The sequence below is a fragment of the Mustela lutreola genome, chromosome 1, assembly GCF_030435805.1.
Source record: "Mustela lutreola isolate mMusLut2 chromosome 1, mMusLut2.pri, whole genome shotgun sequence".
In the NCBI taxonomy this organism is placed as follows: Eukaryota; Metazoa; Chordata; class Mammalia; order Carnivora; family Mustelidae; genus Mustela; species Mustela lutreola.
In genome coordinates this window covers 230551543-230577533 of record NC_081290.1, presented here as the reverse complement: position 1 = coordinate 230577533, position 25991 = coordinate 230551543, and the positions used below count along the sequence as shown (strand labels likewise).

Below are 25991 nucleotides of genomic sequence, written 5' to 3'. Positions count from 1 at the left end.
ACCATGGTTTTTGAGGAGGTTATTTAAGGAGGGAATTGAGATGACTACGTGATAGACAGTGGTTGCGCAGTAGGGTCAATGGATCGAGGTTTTGATGGCGATAGAGAATTGTAAAAATAGGGTCACTGGCATACCAGTCAAGCTGGAAAGCTAGGAAGTTGTGGTCTAAATGTGAGAGTCTCAAAACTGAGACTGGGAGGTAGTTTAGTTACTAGACAGGAGAATGTTCAGAGTATGATCAGAGAGTAGACACTGAAGTAGGATGGAAGAAAAGACTTATTTAGGAGGAAGTAAAGGAACTGAGAGTATACTAAGGCTGAATTCTTTAGGAATGATCATTAGAGTAGTTGGAGAGAAATGTAGGTGCTAAGTTTTTCTGTGAATAAGGGGATTGACAAAGATTGGTGGGTGTCTACCACAAAGAGCGGTTGTGGGTGTTATAGTCTGATGGTAAATATTTCAGAGAAGCTAGGTTTTTTGAGGAATAGTATGATCTTTTCTGTAACTTGCTCTTTTTTCCACTATGTGTTTTTTAAAAAATATTTATTTATTTATTTGACAGAGATCACAAGTAGGCAGAGAGGCAGGCAGAGAGAAGAAGGGAAGCAGGCTCTCTGCTTCTCTTTTTAAAAAATATTTTTATTTTTCATTAACATATAATGTATTATTAACTCCAGGGATACAGGTCAAAATTTCTTTTTCCACAGAAGTAGAGACAAGAGAAAAATCATTACAGCTAAAAATGCTGGTGAGATGGTAGAAATATCCTTTCACAAAGTGCTATGTTAGAATAGTACTTGAGAAGGCAAGATTCCTTAAGTCCCGGGATTTAACAAACTTAATGATTAGCTCCGTAGCATAAGGGGAAGATAGGGATTCTCAAATCTTTAAGCTTTTATTACTATTTTTTTAAAGATTTTATTTATTCATTTGACAGAGAGAGAGAGATCACAAGTAGGCAGAAAGGCAGGCAGAGAGAGAGGAGCAAGAAGCAGTTCCATGCTGAGCAGAGAGTCCAATGCAGGGCTTGATCCGATCCCAGGACCCTGAGATCATGACCTGAGCCGAAGGCAGAGGCTTTAACCCACTGAGGCTTTAACGCACTGAGGCACCCCAATATATGTTTTTTTTTGTGGGAGGAATGCTTTCAAATTAGACACTTTTTTCATCCTGAACGGTATTTCATAGTATGGATGAGGTATAATTCACTTAACTATTCCATTGGTTAGTCATTTAAATTCTTTTCAATTTGTCTCTCTTTTTTTTTTAAAAGATTTTATTTATTTATTTGACAGAGATCACAAGTAGGCAGAGAGGCAGGCAGAGAGAGAGGAGCAAGCAGGCTCCCTGCTGAGCAGAGAGCCCAATGCGGGGCTTGATCCCAGGACTCTGGGATCATGACCTGAGCCCAAGGCAGAGGCTTTAACCCACTGAGCCACCCAGGCACCCCCAATTTCTCCCAGTTTTAAAGAGATGTTATGCTGAATACACAGGAACATATGCAAGCTAGTACTTTCTTAATTTAGATTCCTAGAAGTGAAAGTTCCAGGGCAAATGGGATGTGCAGTTTGTATTTTGGTGGATATTAACAAATTGCCTTTTATTTTTTTAATTAAGATTTTATTTATTAGATACAAATCAAAACCACAATGAGGTACCACCTCACACCAGTCAGAATGGCTAAAATTAACAAGTCAGGAAATGACAGATGCTGGCGAGGATGCGGAGAAAGGGGAGCCCTCCTACACTGTTGGTGGGAATGCAAGCTGGTGCAACCACTCTGGAAAACAGCATGGAGGTTCCTCAAAAAGTTGAAAATAGAGCTACCCTAAGACCCAGCAATTGCACTACTGGGTATTTACCCTAAAGATACAAACGTAGTGATTCGAAGGGGCATATGCACCTGAATGTTTATAGCAGCAATGTCCACAATAGCCAAACTATGGAAAGAACCTGGATGTCCATCAACAGATGAATGGATAAAGAAGATGTGGTATATATATACACAATGGAATACTATGCAGCCATCAAAAGAAATGAAATCTTGCTATTTGCGACAACATGGATGGAACTAGAGGGTATTATGCTTGGCGAAATAAGTCAATTGGAGAAAGACAACTATCATATGATCTCCCTGATATGAGGAAGTGGAGATGCAACGTGGGGAGTTTGGGGGGTCGGAAAAGAATAAATGAAACAAGATGGGATCGGGAGGGAGACAAACCATAAGAGACTCTTAATCTCACAAAACAAACTGAGGGTTGCTGGGGGGAGGGGCATTGGGAGAGGGTGGTAGGGTTATGGACATTGGGGAGGGTATGTGCTATGATGAGTGCTGTGAAGTGTGTAAACCTGGTGATTCACAGACCTCTACCCCCGGGGCTAATAATACATTATATGTTTATAAAAAAGTTAAAAAATTAAAAAAAAAAGATTTTATTTATTAGAGAGAGAGCCATCACAAGTCGGGGGAGGGACAGAGGGAGAGGGAGAAGCAGACTCCCCACTGAGCTGGGAGTCTGACATTCAGCTCTTGATCCCAGGACCCTGGGAAGCTGCTCAACCAATTGAGCCACCCAAGGGCTCCAACAAATCGCCTTTTATTTATTTATTTATTTATTTATTTATTTATTTATTTAAGGATTTTATTTATTTGACAGAGAGAGTGAGATCACAAGCAGGCAGAGAGGCAAGCAGAGAGAGAGAGGTGGAAGCAGGCTCCCTGCTGAGCAGAGAGCCTGATGCAGGCCTCTATCCCAGGACCCTGGGATCATGACCTGAGCCGAAGGCAGAGGATTAACCCACTGAGCCACCCAGGCGCCCCTAAAAAATTGCCTTTTAGAAAGACGTTTTTTCAACTAATGCTCTCACCATCAGTAAAAGAGATTCCCCTTTCTTTAAATCTTTGCCAAACTTTTATCATTTTTTAAAAAAGATTTTATTTATTTATTTGACAGATGGAGCTCACAAGTAGGCAGAGAGGCAGACGGGGAGAGAGAGAGAGAGAGAGAAAAGGAAGCAGGCTCCCTGCTGAGCAGTGACACCCCCCCATGTGGGACTCGATCCCAGGACCCTATGATCATGACCTGAGCCGAAGGCAGAGGCTTTAACCCACTGAGCCACCCAGGCACCCCACTTTTATCATTATTTTTAGTATTTTCTTAATCTGCTAGATAAAAATGATATCTCATTGTTTTAGTTTACATTTCCCTGATTACTAGCTAGGAGGAGCATCGTATATTTGCTGGTCATTTATACGTTTTCTGCACATCACTTGTTCACAGTCTTTGAACGTGAAAACCAGTTCTATCTTTTGAGCATTTGTAAACTTGATTACTAATGGCATGCTTCCTCCCCCTCCACCCCCCATGCTTTTATAGATGTATTATATTGATTGAAAAAAGTTCCTGGCTTCTTTTTTTCCTTGACATTTTATGGGGTTTTTAAGTGGAAAGAGAAAATTAACATGTGCTCAGTCCTCTGTCTTGTTACATTGCTTAAGGAAATAGTTTCTTTTTTTTTTAATAGTTTTGTTGTATTCATTCTTGAATACGTATGTGTATGTACATGTGTATATATAGGTGTGTGTTTTGTTTGTGTGTGTATATAGTGTGTGTATATATATATATTGTTACATTCTTATCTATAATGTTGAAATCAAAAAATAAATTATAGCAAATTATTTCAATATTGATATCTTCATGTTTCTATTCTATGTAAGACTGTTAGTGATTTTTGTCTTTTGAAATAATTGATTCCTCTCTGTAAGTTCTATTTATTTATTGGATTAAGCTTATTTTTACACCATTATTTCTTCTGTCCATATAGTTTTTAGACTACATGTTTAAATAGTTGCTTTATGTTAGAGTTAGGAAACCTATAATCCACATGCTCTTGTTTGTCTTCTTTGAATCATTGGACTCTGAAAGGTTGAAAGTAGGGGAAAAAAACAGCCTCTGCTTCTAGACTGCTTATCTCCCTGGTTTTTGTAGTGGGAAAGATGAACTGCTCTCGGTAATTCTGTGGGTCACATGAGTGGTTTAGGCTTTCTCTGAATTGGTTTACTGACCTATCCATTTTCTTTTTTCTCCCTCCCTACTGGTTTCATTTTTGAGGAGTATTTTCTCCCCATTGCTGGCTGAATTATTCAAGTAGTAAGTATGCAGTTCTTAGTCCTCAGCCAGAGCACAGGGTAATCAGATATGGTCAATGGGTTACCAAAGTGAATACTGTCTCTATAAGGCAGATCCTAACTTTTGTGAAAGAATTTTTTCAAGGTAAGTAAACTTGTAGAAGCTAATTGATTTTGAAATTATGTATCTTTAAAGTCTCTTTTATTATTTTTATGCCATGAACTTAAAATATAATGCACTCTATTAAAACTAGCACATTTCATGCGCACCTGGGTGGCTCAGTAGGTTAAGCTTCTACCTTTCCCTCAGGTCATAATCCCAGAGTCCTGATCAGGCTTTGCGCTCATCGAGGAGCCTGGTTCTCCCTCTGTCCATCCCCCTGCTCATGCTCTCTGTCTCTCTTTTTCCTCTCTCTAGAACATTTAAGTTTATTTGGCTATTCAGTGCATCACGAGCTGAATGTTGAGCTGGCCTTCAGCAGCCCCACCCCCCCACGCCTTTTTAAAAATTCCATTTATTTTAAAAGGAGCTTGTATTTACCTAGAAAGTTTAAAATATGTTCTGGCATACTGTCGAAGCAGCAAAATGCTCATTTAAATTTTTCTTTCCTATTAGATTGTAAAATTTTTCAAGGTGGATCTGTTTAGTCTCTTTAACTCTCCACTGCGTGTAAGATAAAGTCATCCCACTGATCCATGGGGAATACGGTCCATGACTTCCCAGTGGGTGCCCGAAATTGTGGATGGTACCAACCGCTGTATATACTGTGGTTTTTCCTGCATATACATACTTAGGATAAAGCTTAACTTATAAATTAGGCATAGTAAAGTGGTTAACAATGATAACTAATAATAAAATAGTTATTATAACAGTATATTGTAATAAAAGTTCTGTGAATGTGGTCTCTCCCTCTCTCTCTCAGAATATCTTCATGTACTGTATTTACCCTTCTCCTGGTAATGTAGGTGATGAAATACCCGTGTGATGAGATAAAGTGAAGTGAGTAGGCACTGACTGTGAGGTAGAGTTAGGCTACTGTTGACCTGATGGTATGTCAGAAGGAGGATCGTTTGCTTCCAGACCATGGTTGACTGAAACTGCTGGCAGTGAAATCATGGGTGAGAAGGCAGTGGGAGCAGTTTACTGTAGGATCTTGCACAGAGGTATTCACTGAACGATGATTGAATCCATTGGTTGATCATCTAGTTTCAAAGCTCCTTCTTTTAAGATAATGGCTTGTGTGGGGCACCTGGGTGGCTCAGTGGGCTAAAGACTGCCTTCGCCTCAGGTCAGGATCCCAGGGTTCTAGGATCAAGCTCCACGTCTCTCTGCTCTGCAGGGAGCCTGCTTCCTCCCCCCGCCCCCTGCCTGCCTTTCTGCCTACTTGTGATCTCTCTCTCCCTGTCAAATAAATAAAAAAATCTAAAATAAATAAATAAATAAATAAATAAATAAATGGCTTGTGTAGGGATATAGAGCTGGCTCACAATAGAACTAGATATGTTTTTAAAATTTCTAGAATTCTTTTTGCTGCAATATTTGTTATTCTTATTCCTCTGAAATATTATTGTGTAATCTTTGAGGAAGTGCCTGCTTTTGGCAGGTGCTGATGTGCCTATTTCTAGAGCCAGAAAATAGGTACAGTATCTCATAGTACATCTCATAGTACATAGTACCTTAAGGGAAGGTAAGCTAGGTGGTATTAAGAAGGAAAAACTCAAAACAATAAATTGTATTTTGACTGCCTGAGGGAAGAACAGCTGTTGCTGAAAAATCTAAAAATGTTAAACCTGGTTGTTTTCTTTCTTTCTTTCTTTTTTTTTTTTTTTTTTGCTATTTGCAACTATTCAGACAAGATCAGGAGCAACTTTATCACCTAATAGCTTTTCAAAGAAAATAACATTCAGGAAATGCAAAGCCTGATCAAATGTAATTATACTAACAGGCTATTCAAGTGATTTCTGTGATGTGCTATCTTTCCTTATCTTTTTGATTTGTGAGAGGAGAGGATCAGTAGTTATAAGATTACTGTATTAGTATAATAGTTTTTATAAAGTCATTTCAATACCACCTATGAAAGCCAAACTAGGGAATTTTGTAGAGCAGTTGCAACTCTTGTTTATAAAACTCTTACAAAATAAAAAATATGGATGAATGAAGATTTTAATAAATTAAATTTTTTTCCTGCTTATAAAAGTAAACAGAATTATAAAAAGGGAAGAAGTTCAGGTAATGAAAAGATTTAAAGAAGAAAGGAAATAGGGTGCCTGGGTGGCTCAGTGGGTTAAGCCGCTGCCTTGGGCTCAGGTCATGATCTCAGGGTCCTGGGATCGAGGCCCGCATCCGGCTCTCTGCTCAGCAGGGAGCCTGCTTCCTCCTCTCTCTCTGCCTGCCTCTCTGCCTGCTTGTGATCTCTCTCTGTCAAATAAATAAAATCTTTAAAAAAAAAAGAAGAAAGGAAATATTACCAGTAATCTTGCCACCTTTAATAATGACATTTAAATGTTTATCATAAAGCCTAAGACTTTTCACAAAATAGATTTGGAATCATATTATACAAGCCATTTTCTTAAAGTAGTTTTACTCATTTATTTTTGTGAGAGAGAGAGAGAGAGAGAGAATGAGCAGGGGGAAGGGCAGAGGGAGAAGCAGACTCTCTGCTGAGCAGGGAGACTGTGTGGGACTCGATCCCAGGACCCTGGGATTATGACCTGAGCCAAAGGCAGATGCTTAACCAACTGAGCGACCCAGGCAACCTGTACAAGTCATTTTTTTTTTTTTAAAGATTTTATTTATTTATTTAACAGACAGAGATCACAAGTAGGCAGAGAGGCAGGAAGAGAGAGAGAGGAGGAAGCAGGCTCCTGATCCCAGGACCCTGGGATCATGACCTGAGCTGAAGGCAGAGGCTTTAACCCACTGAGCCACCCAGGCGCCCCTGTACAAGTCATTTTTACTGATATTTTTATTCCGCATATCATGTGAAACTTTCTGTATCAATAAATTTAGAAACATGCCAACATTTTTATGATTATATTGAATAACAGAAAATATTACCGTAATATATCACATATATATATACTAACATTTTCCTTAAAGCCAAAAACCATTCAAGAATGAGAAATAACTTTTAAAAATGATATTTCAAAAAGATTTCACAAGATAATTTTAAAAAATTTCTTCATCTTTAGCCAGATTTGTGTGAAAATTCACAAGTAATTTGCTTTCAATGGAATTGTAAGCATTGTTATATTTTTCTGGATACAAATGAGAGTTTAAAATCTCCTTTGTGGGGCACCTGGGTGGCTCAGTGGGTTAAGGCCTCTGCCTTCGGCTCAGGTCTTGGTCCCAGGGTCTTGGGATCGAGCCCCGCATCACATCAGGAAAATCTCTGCTCAGCAGGGAGCCTGCTTCATCCTTTCTCTCTGCCTCCCTCTCTGCCTTTTCTGAGATCTCTGTCAAATAGATAAATAAAATCTTAAAAAAAAATAAAATAAAATCTCCTTTGCTGCTTCTTATATCTGAGACTCAACATTTCTGTTTATCTTAAACTGAAAAAAAAAAAATGCATGTATTCTACAGGTAACAATATAGATGCAGTGTGAATAATTTATACTACGCCGAGTGACATTATATTAAAATGAGTAAGAGCCAACTGAGTTCAGATACTGGCTCTGTGTGTGAATTTGGGCAGGTTAGTTTGTCTCTCTGTGTCTTAGTTCTTTTTTTTTTTTTTTTTTAAAGATTTTATTTATTTATTTGACAGAGATCACAAGCAGGCAGAGAGGCAGGCAGAGAGAGAGGAGGAAGCAGGCTCCCTGCTGAGCAGAGAGCCCGATGTGGGGCTCGATCCCAGGACTCTGAGATCATGACCTGAGCCCAAGGCAGCGGCTTAACCCACTGAGCCACCCAGGCGCCCCTGTGTCTTAGTTCTTAAGCTGTAAAATGTACACCATAGTACCTAGCTTGTAGGGTTACTGTGAAATAATGCCTGGCACGTAGTAATTCATATATAAGGATTATCATTATTCTTCAAAATTTGGAATTCTGAAATATCTAGCACAAGTAACCCCCTCCATTGCTACCATTTGTTCATTTGAGTAAGCAGTGACTGACCATGGAAAAGTCATAGTTGGAGGTTGGAAAGTTAGTGGTATGAATCAAATGAATTCAAATTTTCTTGAACTTTGGACAATGAAGAAGTCTGTCTTTGCCTTTTCATAATTGATTACTTAGTGACCTTTCTTTCTACTTCTCATAGGTGAGTTCCCTGTAATTCATTTGGCCTTTTAGCTTGGCAACTAAACATCTGCCTTCTACAGTATCTGCTGGCTGAATTTACATGTAAACTTGAATGCCTGCAATTACTTTTATATGCATTTCTGCATAATGCATGTAATTTAAAACCTATTCGGAGTAATTTTAAATACCTTATTACATAAAGGAGAAAATTTGTAAAATGTTATCTAGGCATAAATATTTATAGGTGCTTAATTCTAAACATAACATTTAAATTGAAAGGTGTTTGAGAATTTAAAGTGAAGGGAGCATAGTGTCATCCATATGATACCTTTAAAATTAGGGAAGAATCATAAGAGCAAGTCAGTTGCTTTGGTGCTATTTATGTGATTGCTCAAGTAGAAATCAAGGCTTTAGCCTTGTATGCAAGAGATCATTTGTTATGATATAGGATGCTTTGAAACGGAAACTGCGCATAGTTCTAGTTTACCCCAAATGCTTTTTTTTTTGGTGCCAGCATCAGCAATAATCACCGGTTAGACCCTATAGAAGTGGTAGCCATTAGTATCAAATGAGACTCTAGGAACCAGATAGAAGATGTAAAGCACTGACTTCTCTAGATACCAAAGTAAATTAAAATGTTCTGACACTAATTTGATTAACAGGTTCATTATGCTTGGAGTAATGGTTCTGAAGCAGTGGTACTATACTACTTTATCAGCTTATATTCCTTTCATAAGCTCCTTAAGAATTGAAAATTTTTTCAATACCATCGATTAAAGAATAAGCCCTAGACATCAACAAAAATGTATTCGACCCATTTATTGAGATGGTGGTATTTAGTGGGTACAACTTTATGGGCTATAAGTGTATGATCTGTAAGATTGTTAATCTTTTTGTTGAAAATTAACTTAAAGATTCCCATTACCACCTTTGTGGATATCTTAGGGGTCTAGGATCCCAGTTTGAGACCCTTTGGCCTGGAGATAACTAGAAAATGTAGGAAATGAGTTACATGTGTGTAACTCTTATAATTTACTGAATGTTTTCTTATATCATCATCTTCATTTATAGGAAAAATTTGTTATCACTTGTTGGTAGGAGGCAGATAAATGAAACACCATGAAGGAAGCTTTATGGTCCTACAGTTGTCACAAACTATTTCTGTAGTCTGTCATTGGACAGTAGACCATTATACTAATTCAGATAAGAAAATGAGGAAATTACGGATGAATGAGCCGCTTGTCTTTAAAAAGTGTCGGGCACCCCTCCTCCCACCAGCTCTGTGTTTGCTCCGCAGGTTGGTTGGTTACCTTTTGTTGTGCAATTGAGAGAAGCTTCCCCAAAGCATGGGGACTAGTTGGTCACCACAGCAGTACAATTTGTATCACAGAGAGTATTTGTTGGAAGGACCTTTCAGAATTGTTTGGTCCAACCTTATTACTCACTTCACTTGCATTCTACAAGAATGTAAGCCCAGTGCGAACCACTTTGTCATTGTTGATCAGAGCTATATCCTCAGCACTAAAAATATGCCTGACACGTAGCCTCTAGTACTCTGTAATTATTTGTGTAACTGAACTTTCTGAACACAGATACTAGTTTAGAACTCCAAGCAGGAGAGAGGAAATCAAGAATCAGTAGGACACGGGGCGCCTGGTTGGCTCAGTGGGTTAAAGCCTTTGCCTTCAGCTCAGGTCATGATCCCAGGATCCTGCAGCATCGGGCTCTCTGCTCAGCGGGGAGCCTGCTTCCTTCTCTCTTTCTGCCTTGTGATCTGTCAAATAAATAAATTTTTAAAAAATCTTAAAAAAAAAAAAGAATCAATAGGACACAGTTCTATGTTCCCCTTCAAAAGAAGCTCATAGTGTCTAGGGGCCAAGAGATTTGAAAACAAGTAGCTAGATGCCGGTAATTTATTTTAGAAAATCCACAATAGAAGTACTTTCTGGATGTTATAAAAGAGACTTGAAAATATTTCATATGAAATAGTGTGGTATATGTATCTGTTTTATTTTAATCTCTAAGCATGGCTAGTTAACATTCAAAGTACTCCTAGATAATACACGCTTTGGAGTAGTTATATAGCCCTCGAAATACTATGATCAGAACCTTCACTTCATAGGCTCTGATAAGCCCTTTTATTTCTATAGTCATCTAGTGCCTGAGGTTTGTTAACTAGCGTAACAGATGTTAGAAATGATTTCAAAATTTCAAATTTTTGTAATATTCAAACAAATATAAAAGTGGAGAGAACAATAAAATGAATGCCTGGATATTGATAGCTAGATTCTACAATTTTGAAGATAATTTTTCATGGTGAAACGAGTATTACCTGTTCAAGACAGATGAATTAGCTACAAATACTGTACAGGCATTTCTGAACTCCCATGAGTAGGATTTAAGAATCCAGTGAGCTCAGTAGCCTGTTCTATCTCTGGAACGTTGCCCTGTGGCTAGGAATTTTGTTTGGCTTTGTGTTTAGCTGTTAGTGGAAAATTCACTTACCTGGTTCTGACCAGGAGATTAGTTGAATCGTGTCTCTAAAATATTGCCTAGAGTGAACCTGTCATGTAAGGTATTTATTGTAGTATCTAAGAGGATAGAAAGCTAGCTGGAACTTAATGATACTTACAGAATAGTTTATATGCCACTTAACATTTTTTTTAAAGATTTTGTTTATTTATTTGACAGACAGAAATCACAAGTAGACAGAGAGGCAGGCAGAGAGAGGGAGGAAGGGAAGCAGGCTCCCTGCTGAGCAGAGAGCCCAATGCAGGGCTCAGTCCCAGGACCCTGGGATCATGACCTGAGCTGAAGGCAGAGGCTTTAACCCACTGAGCCACCCAGGCACCCCAACACTTAACATTTTTTTAAAGTGCTATTAAATATATATAATGTAAAATTTGCCGTTTTAGCCATTTTAAGTTGTATAGTTCAGTGTCCTTAAGTACATTCACAGTGTTGTGCAGTTGTCACTGCTCTCTTTTTTTCATCACTCCAAACAGAAACCCTGTATCCATTAATCAATATCTCCCCATTTCTCCATTCCCCTAGCCCCCGGTAACCTCTAACCTAACTTCCTATTTCTACAGATTTGCCTATTTTAGGTATATTAATGGAATCATACAGTATTTCTACTTTTGGTCTGCTTATTTCACATAGCATAATGTTTTGGAGGTTTGTCTACACTATTGCATGTCTTAGTATTTCATTTCTTCTTGTGGCTGAATAACATACCATTGTATGGACAGATCATATCTTGTTTATCCATTCATCTCTTGAACACTTGGGTTATTCCCACTTTTCAGCAGTTGTGATTAATGCTGCAATACACCCTAGTGTACCAGTATTTGTTTTGAGTTTTGGTTTTCAGGTTTTTTGGGTATATACCTAGGAGTAGAATTACTGGGTCATATGGGTGATGATATGTTCAGTTTTTGGAGAAATCGTCAAACTTTTCCACAACAGCTACACCATTTTACATTCCTACCAACCATGTCTGAGGGCTCCAGTTTCTCCACATTCCTGTTGGTACTTGTTACTTTTTAAAAAAATGTTCTTGTGAGGGGCGCCTGAGTGGCTTAGTGGGTTAAAGCCTCTGCCTTTGGCTCAGGTCATGATCTCAGGATCCTGAGATTGAGCCCACCTCAGGCTCTCTGCTCGGCAGGGAGCCTGCTTCCTTCGCTCTCTGCCTGCCTCTCTGCCTATTTGTGATCTCTGTCAAATAAATAAATAAAATCTTTAAAAAAATGTTTTTGTGATAGGGGCACCTGGGTGGCTCAGTGGGTTAAAGCCTCTGCCTTCAGCTCAGGTCATGATCCAAGAGTCCTGGGATCAAGCCCCACATCGGGCTCTCTGCTCAGCGGGGAGCCTGCGACACGCACCCTTACCCCACCGCCCGCCACCGCCCTCTGCCTACCTCTCTGCCTACTTGTGATCTCTGTCTGTCAAATAAATAAATAAAATCTTTTTAAAAAATGTTTTTGTGATAGTCATTTTAATGGTTATCTCATAATGATTTCGATTTGCATTTCCCTTATTAATAATGATGTTGAGTACCTTATTGACCACCTGTGTCTCTTCTTTGGAGAAATATCTATTCAAGTCCTTTGCTTAATTTTGAACTGGGTTGTGTCGTAAGAGCTCTTTAATGAAATCCTTATAAGTTATATGATTTGCAAATATCTTCTCCCACACTCTTAGTGTAGATAACTCTTAGGTCATCTTTTTACTTTATTGATAATGTGTCCTATGCACAACGTTTTTAATTTGGATGAAGTCTAGTGTGTCTCTTTTTTCTTTTTGTTTGGCTTTTTAAAAAAACTCAGCAAAATTATATTGAGATTCATTCACTGTGTTGCCTGTATCAGTATTTTATTTTTTTATTGCTGAGTAGTATTTCATTGTATGCATATGCACAATCTGTTTACTTTATATGCCCATTGATAGACATTTGGGTTATTTCTAGTTCTTGGCTGTTATGAAGAAAGCTGCTATGAACATTCATGTATGTCTTTGTATAGACAAGTCTTTTTTTTCTTAGAAGGGTGAATGTGTAGGTCTGAAATGGCTGGATCATATGGTAGATGTGTGTTTTGTTTTTTAAGAAACTGCCAAACTTTTACAAAGTGATTTTACTATTTTAATTCCTACCAACAGTGTATGAAAGTTCTGGTTTCTCTCGATGTTCGCCAACATTTGGTATGGTTAGTCTTTTTCATTTTAGCAGTTTCAATTGTTATATAATGGTATCTTATTTTGGTTTTAAAATTTGCATTTCCCGGGGTGCCTCGGTGGCTTAGTGGGTTAAGCCGCTGCCTTCGGCTCAGGTCATGATCTCAGAGTCCTGGGATCGAGTCCCGCATCGGGTTCTCTGCTCAGCAGGGAGCCTGCTTCCCTCTCTCTCTCTCTGCCTGCCTCTCCGTCTACTTGTGATTTCTGTCAAATAAATGAATAAAATCTTAAAAAAAAAATTGCATTTCCCTAACGACTAATGATCTTGAACATCTTTTCGTGTGTTTAGTTGCTTTCCATATATTTTCTTTGGCTTAATGTCTGTTCACATCTTTTGCCTTATTTCTAAAGTTGGTCACATGCTTTCTTGCTTTTGAATTTTGAGTGATCTTTGTATGTTCTGGATACAAATCTTTTATCAGGTATGTGCTTTGCAGATGTTTTCCTCTCAGTCCATGTCAGTGTTTTCATTCTCCTAGAGTCTTTTGAAGAGCAGAAACTTTTAACTTTCATGAAAGATAGTTTATAGTTTTTTTTTTCTTTGTAGATTGTACTTTTGGGGTTATATTTAAGAATTCTTTGCACAGCCTAAGTTCACAGAGATTTTCTCCAGGAGCTTTATAGTTTTAGGCTTTACATTTAGGTCTATGATCCATTTTGAGTTAATTTTTATACCTGATGTGAGTATAGATCCAAGGTCCTTTTTGTGCATATGGATATTCGATTGTTCCAGTACTGTGTTGAAAAGACTATCCCTTCTCCACTGGATTGCTTTCATACCTTTGTCAAAAATGAGTTATCTATATATTTGTGGGTTAGGTTCTAAACTGTATATTCTATCTGTACCATTGACCTATTTATTTTTATACCATTATCATGCTGTTTTGATTGAATGTTGTAGCTTTACAACAATTATTGAAATCTCATAGTGTTAATTATCCAGATTGTTCTTTTTCAAAGTTATCTTTGTTCTTCCTTCTCTATATATTTTAGTATCAGCCTGCCAGTTCCTCCTCCAACACAACACCACCACCTTCTAGGATTTTGACTGGGATTGCATTGAACCTGTAGATCAATTGAGGCAGAATTGACATCTCAATAATATTGAGTCTTCAGACCCATCAACATGATATATCCTGTTTTGTTTTTTTTTAATACGTCAGCAGTGTTTGTGGCTTTCAGTTTCCACATCTTTTGTCAGATTTATCTTAAGTATTTGATATTTTTGATGTTACTGTAAATGGTATTTTTGAATTTTCATTTTCTAGTTGTTCATGTGAGTCAATGAAAACACAATTGATTTTTATATTTTGCTATTCTATCCTATTACCTTGCTAAAATTTCTTCAATATTTCTAGTAGCCTTTTTGTAGGTTCTAGTGGATGTTCTAGATGGAGCATTATTTGTCTGTGAATAATGAATGTTGTTCTGGGGGGCTTTACTACCAGATTTCAAGAATTGCTATGATGTTCGTCACTGAGACAGTATGGTATTGGCATAAGGAAAAGACATATAGATAAATGGAATAGAATGGAATATAGTGCTGGAATAGACCCACTCATATATAGTCAACTAATGTTCATCAAAGCACAAAAGTAATTCAGTGGCAAAAGAATAGTCTTGTCCACAGTCGTGCTGGAACAAACTGAATATCCTATGAATATGTAAAAGTGAATCTTGATCTCTATACAATATACAAAAGTTGGTTCAAAATGGTCATAGACTAAACTTACAAGCTAAAATTATGCAGAAGAAAACACAGAAGAAAAAAATGTTGACCTTGGGATAGGCAAAGATTTTCTAGACAGGAACACAAAAAATCCTAATCACAAAAGAAAAAAATTGACATACTGGACTTTATCAAAGTAAAAATTTTTACTTGTTGGGGAACCTGGATGGCTCAGTGGGTTAAGCCGCTGCCTTTGGCTCAGGTCATGATCTCAGGTCCTGGGATCGAGCCCCACATCAGGCTCTCTGCTCAGCAGGGAGCCTGCTTCTCTGCCTGCCTCTCTGCCTACTTGTGATCTCTCTCTGTCAAATAAAGAAAATCTTTTAAAAAAAGTTTTTTTTTTTTTTTTTTTTTTTTTTTACTTGTTAAGGAAATAAAAAGGCAAAGCAAATATCAGGAGAAAATATTCTTAAAATGTGTGATTTGTATCCAGAATTTGTAAAGAACTCTTGCACCTAGCAAACAATAAGGTTAATAGTAATAATAATAATAAGAGTGAAAGATTTGACCAGATACTTTACAAAAGAAAATATGCTTCTATACACATGGAAAGATGCTCAGTGGAATTAGCCTACAGGGAAATAGTTATTAAAGCCACAGTGGAATGTCCCCTTACATCCTCTAAAATGGCTAAAATTAAAAGGCTAACCATTCCAAGAGTGAGAATGAATATGAAACTATGAATCATCTGAAACTCTCATGCATTGCTAGTGGGAGTATAAAATAGTATGACCACGATGGGAAACATTTTGACAATTATGTTTTAATTTTAAACATATACTTACTAGGGACGCCTGGGTGGCTCGGTCAGTTAAGTGCTGACTTTGATTTGGGGTCATGATTTGGGGGTCCTGGGATTGAGTCCCACGTCAGACTCCTTGGTCAGCGGGGAGTCTGCTTCTGCCTCTGCCTGCTGCTCCCTCTGCTTATGCTCTCTCTCTGACAAATAAATAAATAAATCTTTAAAAAACAAAAATAAAAAAATCCATATACTTACTATGTAACCCAGCAGTTCCACTTGTAGCTATGTAGCCAGGCAAAATAAAACATCTGTCCACAAAAAGACTTGTTTTTTTAGCAGCTTTATTTATAATACCCCCAAACTAAATACAACCCGAATGTCCAGCACTTGAATGGATAAACGAATTTTGGTGCTCTCAGGTATACCAGTTTAGACACATGAAAGGGGCACCTTAGTGGTTCAGTCAGTTAAATGTCTGCCTTGGGCTCAGGTCATGATCTCAGGGTCCTGGCATCAAGCCAGGCAGGCGCCGGGCTCTCTGCTCATCGGGGAGTGTCTTCATCCCTGTGTTCTTCCCCCTGCTTGTGCATGCTCTCTTTCTCTCTCTCAAATCAATAAATGAAATCTTAAAAAAACTAGTGAAGGCCAAGTAAAGATATTTTCAGGAAAAAATTACATGGTATTTCGTGGTAATGTGACTGAGTATGAGATGAATGTACAGAAGTCAGTAGTTTTTCTCTAATAATTAGCATCTAAAAGTGGCAGTAAAAATCATTGCTTTTACAGTTGTAGGCAGCTTCACTTTGGCGCAGCTTGAGATCTCATTTAGCTCCTACTGCCTGCCTCTTGCTGTTAGCATTGGGCTTCTCTGTTATCGCTGTGGCAGTGCCCACCATGGGAACTTGCTCAAGTTGTACAAGCCAAGTGTCAGGGGGGGTTAACACACTGCGGAGCGAACTTCGGTCCGTGGGAGGTTGGAGTCAATTGATCTGTTTCCCTTTTTCTCACTTCACACTGATAGTCTTGAGATGTGTTTCATGTGGTTTCTCATATTGTCCTTTGTAGCCAGTTACTGGACCAACTGTCACACCACTTTTATTGGCTTTCTTTCCGTGTTATGTTACTCTGTCCTTAACTCCTGCTCCCAAATAAGGTATTTATTATGCATGAGCCTTCTTCTCAGACTCTGTATAGCTCCCCCAAAAAAGTACCTATGTGGCCCCAAGTACTGAGGTTGGGAAACCCTGATCTCTGAAGCCAGTGGTTTGCTTTAAAATCCAAGCTCTGCAGTATTCAGTCTCTGCAACTTTTAACTGCTGAGTGTTAATATTTGGGTCTGTAAAATGATAATGATGGATATACACACAGAGCCCTTAATGTTTGAATGAGGATAGCTCTATAAACCTAATGCCTGGACAAAAAAAAGTTCAGTACAGGGCAGCTATTGATAATTCTTTCTCAAGTGTATATGCTACTTTCTGACAGTCCCTGAGGCATTTTCCCAGAATATGAAAACTCTTTCCTAGAGACCCAAGTTCTTAAGTCCTTATGAAAAACTATCAGAAGGGACAAGAAAATAACTTCTACAGAACCCAGTATGCTCCATATTATTGGAGCTTATTTGTGGAGCACATTATTTGTGGAGCACTTATTTGTGGAGCATAACAAATAACATGGAGGACATCGGGAGATGGAGAGGAGAAGGGAGCTGAGGGAAATTGGAAGGGGAGGTGAACCATGAGAGACTATTGACCCTGAAAAACAACCTAAGGGTTTTGAAGGGGTGCGGGGTGGGAGGTTGGAGGAACCAGGTGGTGGGTATTGGGGAGGGCACATATTGCATGGAGCACTGGGTATGGTGCAAAAACAATGAATACTGTTACACTGAAAAGAAATAAAAACAAAAACAAAACAAAACAAAAAGAACCCGGTATGGAGAAGACACAAACACGATTCGAGTGAAGATTTAAATCCATATGTGGGTTTTTCAAGTTTTAAATTTTTAGCTGTGTTAACATGATAGTGTTAGAGACTCAACATTGCAATGGAAAGGTGGTTTCACCAGCCATAGTGGTTGTCAAAGTTCATTGGCAAAAACTTTGAAAGCAACAATAAACATTATTAGGAAGCAAAAGGATATACTTTAAAACACTGGTAAAACCAGAGGACATAGTATGCAAACTCTGATAACCACTAAACAAAACGCTAAAATATATAAAATAGGAAATTTAATAGTTTCAAGAAAATGACAATGTTTGTGTATGTTATTGGGGGCTCTCCAGTGCATTTAAGAGTTTTAGTAGCAATCCCTGGCTTCCACCCACTGTCTAGCAGTAGTATGCACACCCCACAGCCTCAGTGGTGACAACGAGGCATTGTTAGATGTACCCTGGGAAGTAAAATCATCTTCAGATGAGAACCACTGAGATAAGCCTAGATTTGAATTCTAGCTCCAGGACTATGGCTCTGTGAATTTGAACATATTACCTAATTCCTAGAACTTCGTTTTCTCACATGAGATAATGTACATATGTATGACACCTTATACCTAGGACTTGGGTAAATGATAGCAATTCTTGCAATGCTAAAACTAGTTCTATTTTTTGCCACACTGCCTGTTCATATTGTGAAAATGAAATACCCGTTTGTGTAGCTGTTGGCCAACTTGTTGAACGAGAATTTCTCATCTAATATCATCAAAAGGCATTGAGCTTTCATGTGGGCAGTTAGCATTGATGTTAGGCTTACTTTCTCCCTGGTTGTGGATTTGCTTTTTTCCTCTTTGTGTTCTTGTTTGACTTGGGGCAAGTTGGGAGTACGTTGTTTCTTTTGAGCCCCTTCCTGACATAACATTGTGTGTGGTGTTCTTTGTATATTGGTAACCTCTTGAATTAGACTCAGTGTGTTAAAGACTAGTTCAGGCCTGTAGCAATCAGACCTATAGAAATTGGAAAGATAAGACTAAGTCTTATTGTTGTTTATTGTTATTGTTGATTTTGCTTTATAACCCTGAGGCAACAGCCAATGAAAAATATTTGTTCTTTAGGTTTATTTATTTTTTATAAATATGATTGAAAATATTAGTAGCCTATAATTGCTTTGCTATTCATTATGGCATTTAAGTTTTATTAAAACCCCAGGCAGTGAAGAAAATAAAAGGAGATTTGGAAAGGAAACTTTTAATGTACTATAAGGACACAGCAAGACACTACATTAAGTACTTCATATTATCTCATTTATTTCTTACAACAGTATCTGCAAAGTAAGTAGCATTATCCCTATTCTGTAGGTGAGAATATGATCCTTTCTGATGCTTCATCTGCCCAAGATCATATAGCTGGTAACTAAGTGACAAAACCACCAGAACCCAGGTTTTTATTCCAAAGCTCATCTTATTTTCATAATGCCTTGCTGTCTCCTCTATATTAGGAGCATAGGCCTCTACCTTAAGTTTCTTTGTAAATCATATAGTTTGACCTACCCTGTGGACCACAAGATAATAGCATAAATTGCAGAACATTGAAACTGTGATAATTTTTTCTGTTGCCTCTAGGACTGAAGAACTGCCTTGCCTCGCCCGCTTCTCTGGCCTTCTGTAGCTTCTATCTGGGCTCTTTACACTTAACGCAGTTAAATCAGGTTTATGGGAATAAGGAACGTTTTTAGGTTCAACCTTTTTTGGCTAAGTGAATCAATCTTATTTTTTGATGATGTATTATCTTGGCTTTTCTCATTTCAGATTGCTCAAGAATGCAGAGCATTTAAATCTTAAGCCATGCAGTGTAAGTTCGACAAGAATCAAATAAAAGCAGACTTACTTAAAAATTAAGAGGGCTTTACATCTAGTAAGAAAAATAGTCCCAGACTGCCATGTGATCTGTTCTGTTCGTTCTGATATACTACTGAGTAGATGTTTTGAAGTCTGCCGTTGCCTAAAACTCTCCTTCACGGTGTGATTTGTATTTTTAGCTGAGAGAGGAAAAGTTACAAGAGGAGAAAACCTCTGAAGATCAAATCCACAAGCTGTTATCAGAGGATATGGAAACGGGGAAAAGGAAAATGGATGACCAGAAGAAGAGAGATGAGCCATTAGCACTGAAGACAGATCTGGAGCATGTAAGTAGATCACCATCTTGATGGACAGCTGTCTCAAAATCAGTCGTTAGCCCAGGTCACTTGGGTCTGAAAACCTGGGTTGTTGACCTATGAGGGTGGTAACAGTTGCTGACCATGTAGTATACAAGTAGTGGAGAACTTAGTGTCCAGATGAGAGCTAGAGAGAATAATTCATGAGTGGGACAACAGACTTGGGTAGAAAGAGTAAGGGAATAGTCAGAGAAAAAAAATGAGTGAGGGGAGGGACATAGTATAGAATATTACTTGTGCAAATTTTATATGTATGTTGTCATTTTGACCTACGTATTGTTATTTGATGTTTGAGTTTTGTACATCTTACATCCTAAGCTAGGTTTCCGTAAAACTTGGATTTGATTTCCTGCTATTCTTTTTAATGCGTTAAGCAACATAGTGCTAGATATAAGGTAGATCTTCAATATTAGATTACTTAGTTTAAACTAACCCTAATTAGACCTCTAATCTTGCCAAATCTTGCCTGAATTTTTTTCGTTACTTATTTACCAAGCAAATTCCTGGAAAAGGTTGTAGGTGGTATATTTAATGTATGTAAGAAAGCATTTTTGGAAGGCTCACTGGATGCTCAAATGGATAATTATAATTGAGTTTTTTTCTTTAGTATATCATACTGCATCAGACATTTTCTGTGGCTTGCTGTGTGTACTTAAGATAGACTTAGAGTTGTAATCTTTTAAAATAGTTTTTCATTGGGGCACCTGGGTGGCTCAGTGGGTTAAGCTGCTGCCTTCGGCTCAGGTCATGATCTCAGGGTCCTGGGATCGAGTCCCGCATTGGGCTCTCTGCTCAGCGGGGAGCCTGCTTTTCTCTCTCTCTCTCTCTCTCTCTGCCTGCCTCTCTGTCTACTTGTGATGTCTCTCTGTCAAACAGATGGGTAAAATCTTAAAAAAAAAAAGATTAAAAGAGTTTGTCATTTAAACTTGTTAGTATTTCAGGTTAACTTTCTAATTAGCTGGAATTAATAAAGCTTTATTGTATATAAGATAGATAATAGAGAATAGAGGAAAAAAATCTCTGCACCAGAAGTTAGCCTTTTAAACATGTCCCAGCATTGTAACAGACTGTACAACTTTGGCCAGCTTAATTTCACTGTGCTTTTGCTTTACTCTTTGCAAAGGCATTTTTCCTGAACTTTAGGAAATGAAATTATTTAAGCTTTCTTGAATCAGTGGTATTTGCTGTTAACTGTGCATCTTTTATCCCAGTTATAACAATAATAATTATTACTTACTTACTTACTAAAAGTAGTCACTTAGATTTTGGAGGGTTTCACCCTTCTAAAAGTTTCAGTTTAACAAACCTGAAATGTTTGCATTCTCTTAATCCTCTGTTCATTGGGAGCTACAAAAGGAAAAAGACTGGAGAGGATGCAATTTAGCTAGGAAGGTGAGAATGAAATATGATAGCCTTGTGCATACAGTGTGTTTTCTGACTAATAGCCCCAGCCAGCCCCAACTGCGGTCTGTGATCTCTAGACTACAGCTCTGCCTCCTCACCCCAACAGGGCCATCCTTTAGATCCCTTAAGCAAAATGACCCAGAAGGACCTTTATCTTTAGGACAAACGGATCTTGACAAAGAGAGCTTACCCTCCACTGCAGTCCTTTGATATAAAGAACCTGCTGTTTTTGGCCTTGCCAGATCCAAGTTTCCTCCAGGAAATGATCTCTAGTATTAATTCATGTCAAGGCGAGGAAATGGCTCTAATTAATTTTTCTTTTGCACTACTGGCTTTGAAATAGAAATCAACTGCATTTTGTAATCTTAAAAAGAATTGTAACCCAATTGTAATCTTAAAAGTAATCAGGAAGTATATAAATCCTCAGACTTGGTGGTTTTTTATTTGTTTGTTTGTTTTTGTTTTTGTTGGTAATAGCCAGTTTCACAAAATTTTATATGCAAAAACACATGGAATAAAAACTGACTTATGAACACTTGAAATTTTAGACTTCTGTGATTTTACCTCTTTTTCTGTTTGCTTTTGTCTTTTTGATTTTTAAATAGTTCTGATTTTGCTTTAAATGTCTCTTAAGAGTCTTCAGTATTGGAAAAATAATTTCGTCTGCCAAGACTGCATTAAAATTGGGACCGAAGAGAGGCTCCAAGAGAGGCTCAGTGGAAAGCCAGCTGAAGGGATTGTATTTTATACAAAGAACAGTATGATTAGAGTTGAACTGATTGTTTTACTTTTCTGCACCAAAAGACACCCCATTTCCTCTGGAATTATTTATTTACTTGACAGAGATCACGGGTAGGCAGAGAGACAGGCAGAGAGAGAGAGGAGGAAGCAGGCTCCCTGCTGAGCAGAGAGCCCGATGAGGGACTCGATCCCAGGACCCTGAGATCACGACCCGAGCTGAAGGCAGAGGCTTAACTCACTGAGCCACCCAGGCGCCCCTCCTCTGGAATTAAACGAGAATTCTTTACCCCAGTGTTCAGGTCCTTAGTATGGTTTGAACTGCTCTTCCCATCGTTGTTCATACCCCCAAGTACTAGAAAACAGAGCTGTTTGAGTGCCCCCAAATATATAACTTTTTCTTTTCCTCCTTAGTCTTTGCTCTTACATTTTCATCTAATTGAAATGCTTCCCTGCTTACCTGTTGAAAGACTATTCATCTGCCCATACCCAGTGCAAAACCTGTCACCCTCCTGGAACTTCGAGGGATTCCTCATTTGTTTCTCCCTCCTATTATTTACTCTCGCCCCTCCCAGCTTCGTAAATTTACAGGACCAGTTTCATTCTCCTTTACATTATGCTTTTGTATCTGTGTTTCTCTACTAGGTTTTTAAGTTTGTTGAGTAAGAGAAATGTATCCTCGCTATTTGAAAATCTCCTACAGTGTCTTATACATCACGAAGTGTTTGATTCATGTTTGTCAAGTTGAATTGAAATGGAGGAAAGTGCTTTTCCTAGAAGAAGATTTACCATCTGTTGTTATCAGTTTGGAGTGGAAATACAATGGACATGGCAATTTATGATTTGTTATGGTACAGTTAATACCAATAACTGTGAATTGTTGGAAAACAATGTGGTATAACAATTTTAGTTACAGCAAAGAAAAAGTGAAAACTTGCTCATCACCCAGCAACTTAAGAGATAATCCTTATGAACATTTTTGGTAACCATCCTTCCAGACTTCTTTTCTAAGTGCATATAAAGAAACTTCAAATGTAAATTGAAAAACTCAAAAAAGGAGTCTAAAATAAAATGAAGGTAACTGAATGAGTATCAAGAAAATGGAAAAAGCTGACTCTAGGGGTATTTAGAAGCCCTTGCGGAGAAAGTGGCATTTGAGATAGCCCTGAAGAGCTAATGAATATTTTTTAGGCAGGTAATGTGGCACAAAGAGTTTTAAGCAAAGGGAATAATAGCATGCCCAGAAGGGAGGCTTTGAAATGCTATGATGGTACACGGAGAGTAGAGTGATGGGATTCTATCCGCGTGCTTGATGGTATGGTAGGATCAGAGGGATGAGAGGCCAGCTGAGCAAGACCAGTAACGAGATTTTTGCAACAGTCCAGGCAGAAGAGGATGAGAATCTAAAGAAAGACAGTGACAGTGACTATACCTGGGAAGAGTTAGATCTGACCGGCATTTTTGGGAGTGGAGTGGAGTAGAGTGGAACCGGCATGGAAGCAGCTTGGAAACGGACATTCTGAAGTCCTTGTGTTAGCTACTTACTAACTCTACAGTCCTCTACATTAACTGTTCTAAGCCTCAGTTTGCCACCTAGAGAAGGCGGGTCATCTCTTCTTAATGGGGCTGATATTAAACACAAATGAAATAAACTATCAAGAAGTACTGGGTGTATTCAGAACCTCCATACGCTGTTATTATGACTTTGAAGAAAGGGAAAGGAGAGAGTAAGAGATGGCATTGAGGCTTCTAGCTGAGTTAGTAGTGGGGCTTAGAGAAGAAAAGAGTGAACTGAATTTTGGCTGTATTAAGTTTGAGCCACATTTGGGATATCCAGATTGGGATCTTTAACAGGCAGTTGGAAACACAGGTGCTCAGAGAGACATGACCTACACCAGCTGAGAAACAGTAGCTTTGGGAGAGTCCGTGGACCCACCAAATTGTGTTATCTCCCTTGTCTCTTGCCAGTGTCCTGCACGCCTCTCAGATTCGGAGAACGAAGAACCTTCCCGAGGCAAGATGACACAGACCCATCGTTCCGCATTTGTTTCCAAGAACAACTCCTACTCCTTAGCTTTCCTGGCAGGGTAAGAGACTGGTACTGAATTCAGTTGCGGTTCTTTCGTTTTACAGTATGAGACTGAAGGGGACCGGGGCAGGAGGGAGCAAAAGTATTTGTTGCAGCCACTTTGTGGGAGATGGGAAGGGGGGAATGATGTGGGAATTGGTTTTTGGATATCCATTTGGAACATGGAGCTGATCTAAAAGGAAGTTTAACATATTTCTGGGATCCTCAGGGTAGGATTATGCTAATTTCTGTGCTGTGAAGTGTGGCCTTTCTATCCTAGGAGGGAACCACAAAGATAGCTTCTTTTAACAATATCCAACCATTCTCTCAGTGGACTTTTTTCTCTTCGTAGGAAGTGAGGCCAGAGTTCATTTTATTTTCAATGCCTAGAACTAAAATATATCTTGAATAGATTTCAAGAGGGGAAACTGAAAAGTTTCTAAGGCCTTCCTCAAGGAATCTCTTGATCCTTTAGACTTTGCAGGCTGTGGGGAGGAAAAGGAGGAAGAAACAGATGGATGTTGATGATGGAGGAATAATGAAGGACTAGATGGAAGGAAAAAGGAAAGAAGGAGGAAGGATGGAAGGAAAAAGAGCAGGAAGGGAGGTTGGGGGGGCGGGATACATAAATAGGACAAAGAGAAGAGAATCATTCACTCAGGAGGCATTTTGTGAACAGCAACTATGTGCCATGCTCTCTGTTTTAGTTTAAAATGAAAAGACATCATCTTATGCCATTTTGTTGTCTGTTTCTGGTTAAGACTGGCATTGCGCACCCTTATGTCTGGGGTTCCTCTCCTCCTTCCCAGCAGCCCCATAAGGTAGATCTCTCCTTCTTGCTGTCCCTGTGGAGATGCACCTATTTATTCTTTTATTCTGAGGCTGTTTATTTCTAATCACTAATAAATGTGACCCCAAAAAGCTTCCAAGTTTACAAATTTTATAAATTACAAACTATTGTGACCCTTGATGTAGTTTTTATATCTGAATCTCTGAATCTTTTTTGTATGTGTTCTTTTGGAGCAGTCTGATTTTCCTGTTATTTCTGAGAGTAAAATTCACTACCCCACCCCACCCCCGCCCCGCTCCCTTAAATGCCTTCCCTTCGCTAGGTAATGGTAACTCCTTTTTCCAGGAAGGCACTTTCCTAGAGTATTTATTCATTCATTTGACATTTGTTTAATGGTCACTATATTGTAGCCACTTAGGTCTGATTGATGTAATCAGAACCCAATAAGAAAGATGTAAGCCAGGGGCGCCTGGGTGGCTCAGTGGGCTAAAGCCTCTGCCTTCGGCTTGGGTCATGATCCCAGAGTCCTGGGATCGAGTCCCGCGTCGGGCTCTCTGCTTGGTGGGGAGCCTGCTTCCTTTTCTCTCTACCTGCCTCTCTGCCTGCTTGTGATCACTGTCTGTCAAATAAACATATAAAATCTTAAAAGAAAAAAAAAGGAAAGATGTAAGCCAGCATATTTTCCATTTATGGTAAAGATGAAACTCTTACATTGTGCATATGAGCTTGAACTGCAGATGCCCTCTAAAGTTAAAAAATTCAAGATTACCTAAGAATTTTTCAGCTGCTGATTGTATATATGGAGTTCCCCGTTTACAGCAGGCATATTTTAATGATTATAAGAGAGATCTACTGAAAAGAGAAAAAGATTATATCATTCATTCCAGTTAAGTCATTATAAATACTCCTGAAAACAAGTAAATATTGCTTTTAGGCAGTTATGACTAGCTAATTAATATCTCATAATTTGAAATGACTGAGAAAAAAGAGAACTCTTTATTAAAATCCAAGTATGATGCCAAGGCCAAATTGCCCCAATTGGTTATCACCAATTCCAGTCTGTACTCTTACAGTTCGTTCTTGTAAAGGGAGTGGCAGATTAATATGTCATTACTTAGAACCGCCTTGCAAGGAACTTAGAAAATTCTTTCTAAGGGATAAAATGTAAAGCTCTTATGAAGGGGTTTGCTTTTTTTAAATTTAAATTTAAATGTTTAAAAAGATTTATTATTTATTTGGGGGAGAGAGAGAGAGAGCGCACCAGT

At 38.5% G+C, this 25991-nt stretch overlaps 1 protein-coding gene across 1 annotated transcript in view; it reads left to right on the top strand.

Annotated features, from left to right (window-relative positions):
• Positions 1-25991, top strand: part of RNF169 (ring finger protein 169) — an 83638-nt gene that overhangs the window by 36907 nt on the left and 20740 nt on the right. The window contains exons 3-4 of the mRNA XM_059132657.1: positions 19550-19696; positions 23837-23955. Coding sequence (XP_058988640.1) covers positions 19550-19696; positions 23837-23955 — 266 coding nt within the window. The remainder of the gene's footprint in view (positions 1-19549; positions 19697-23836; positions 23956-25991) is intronic.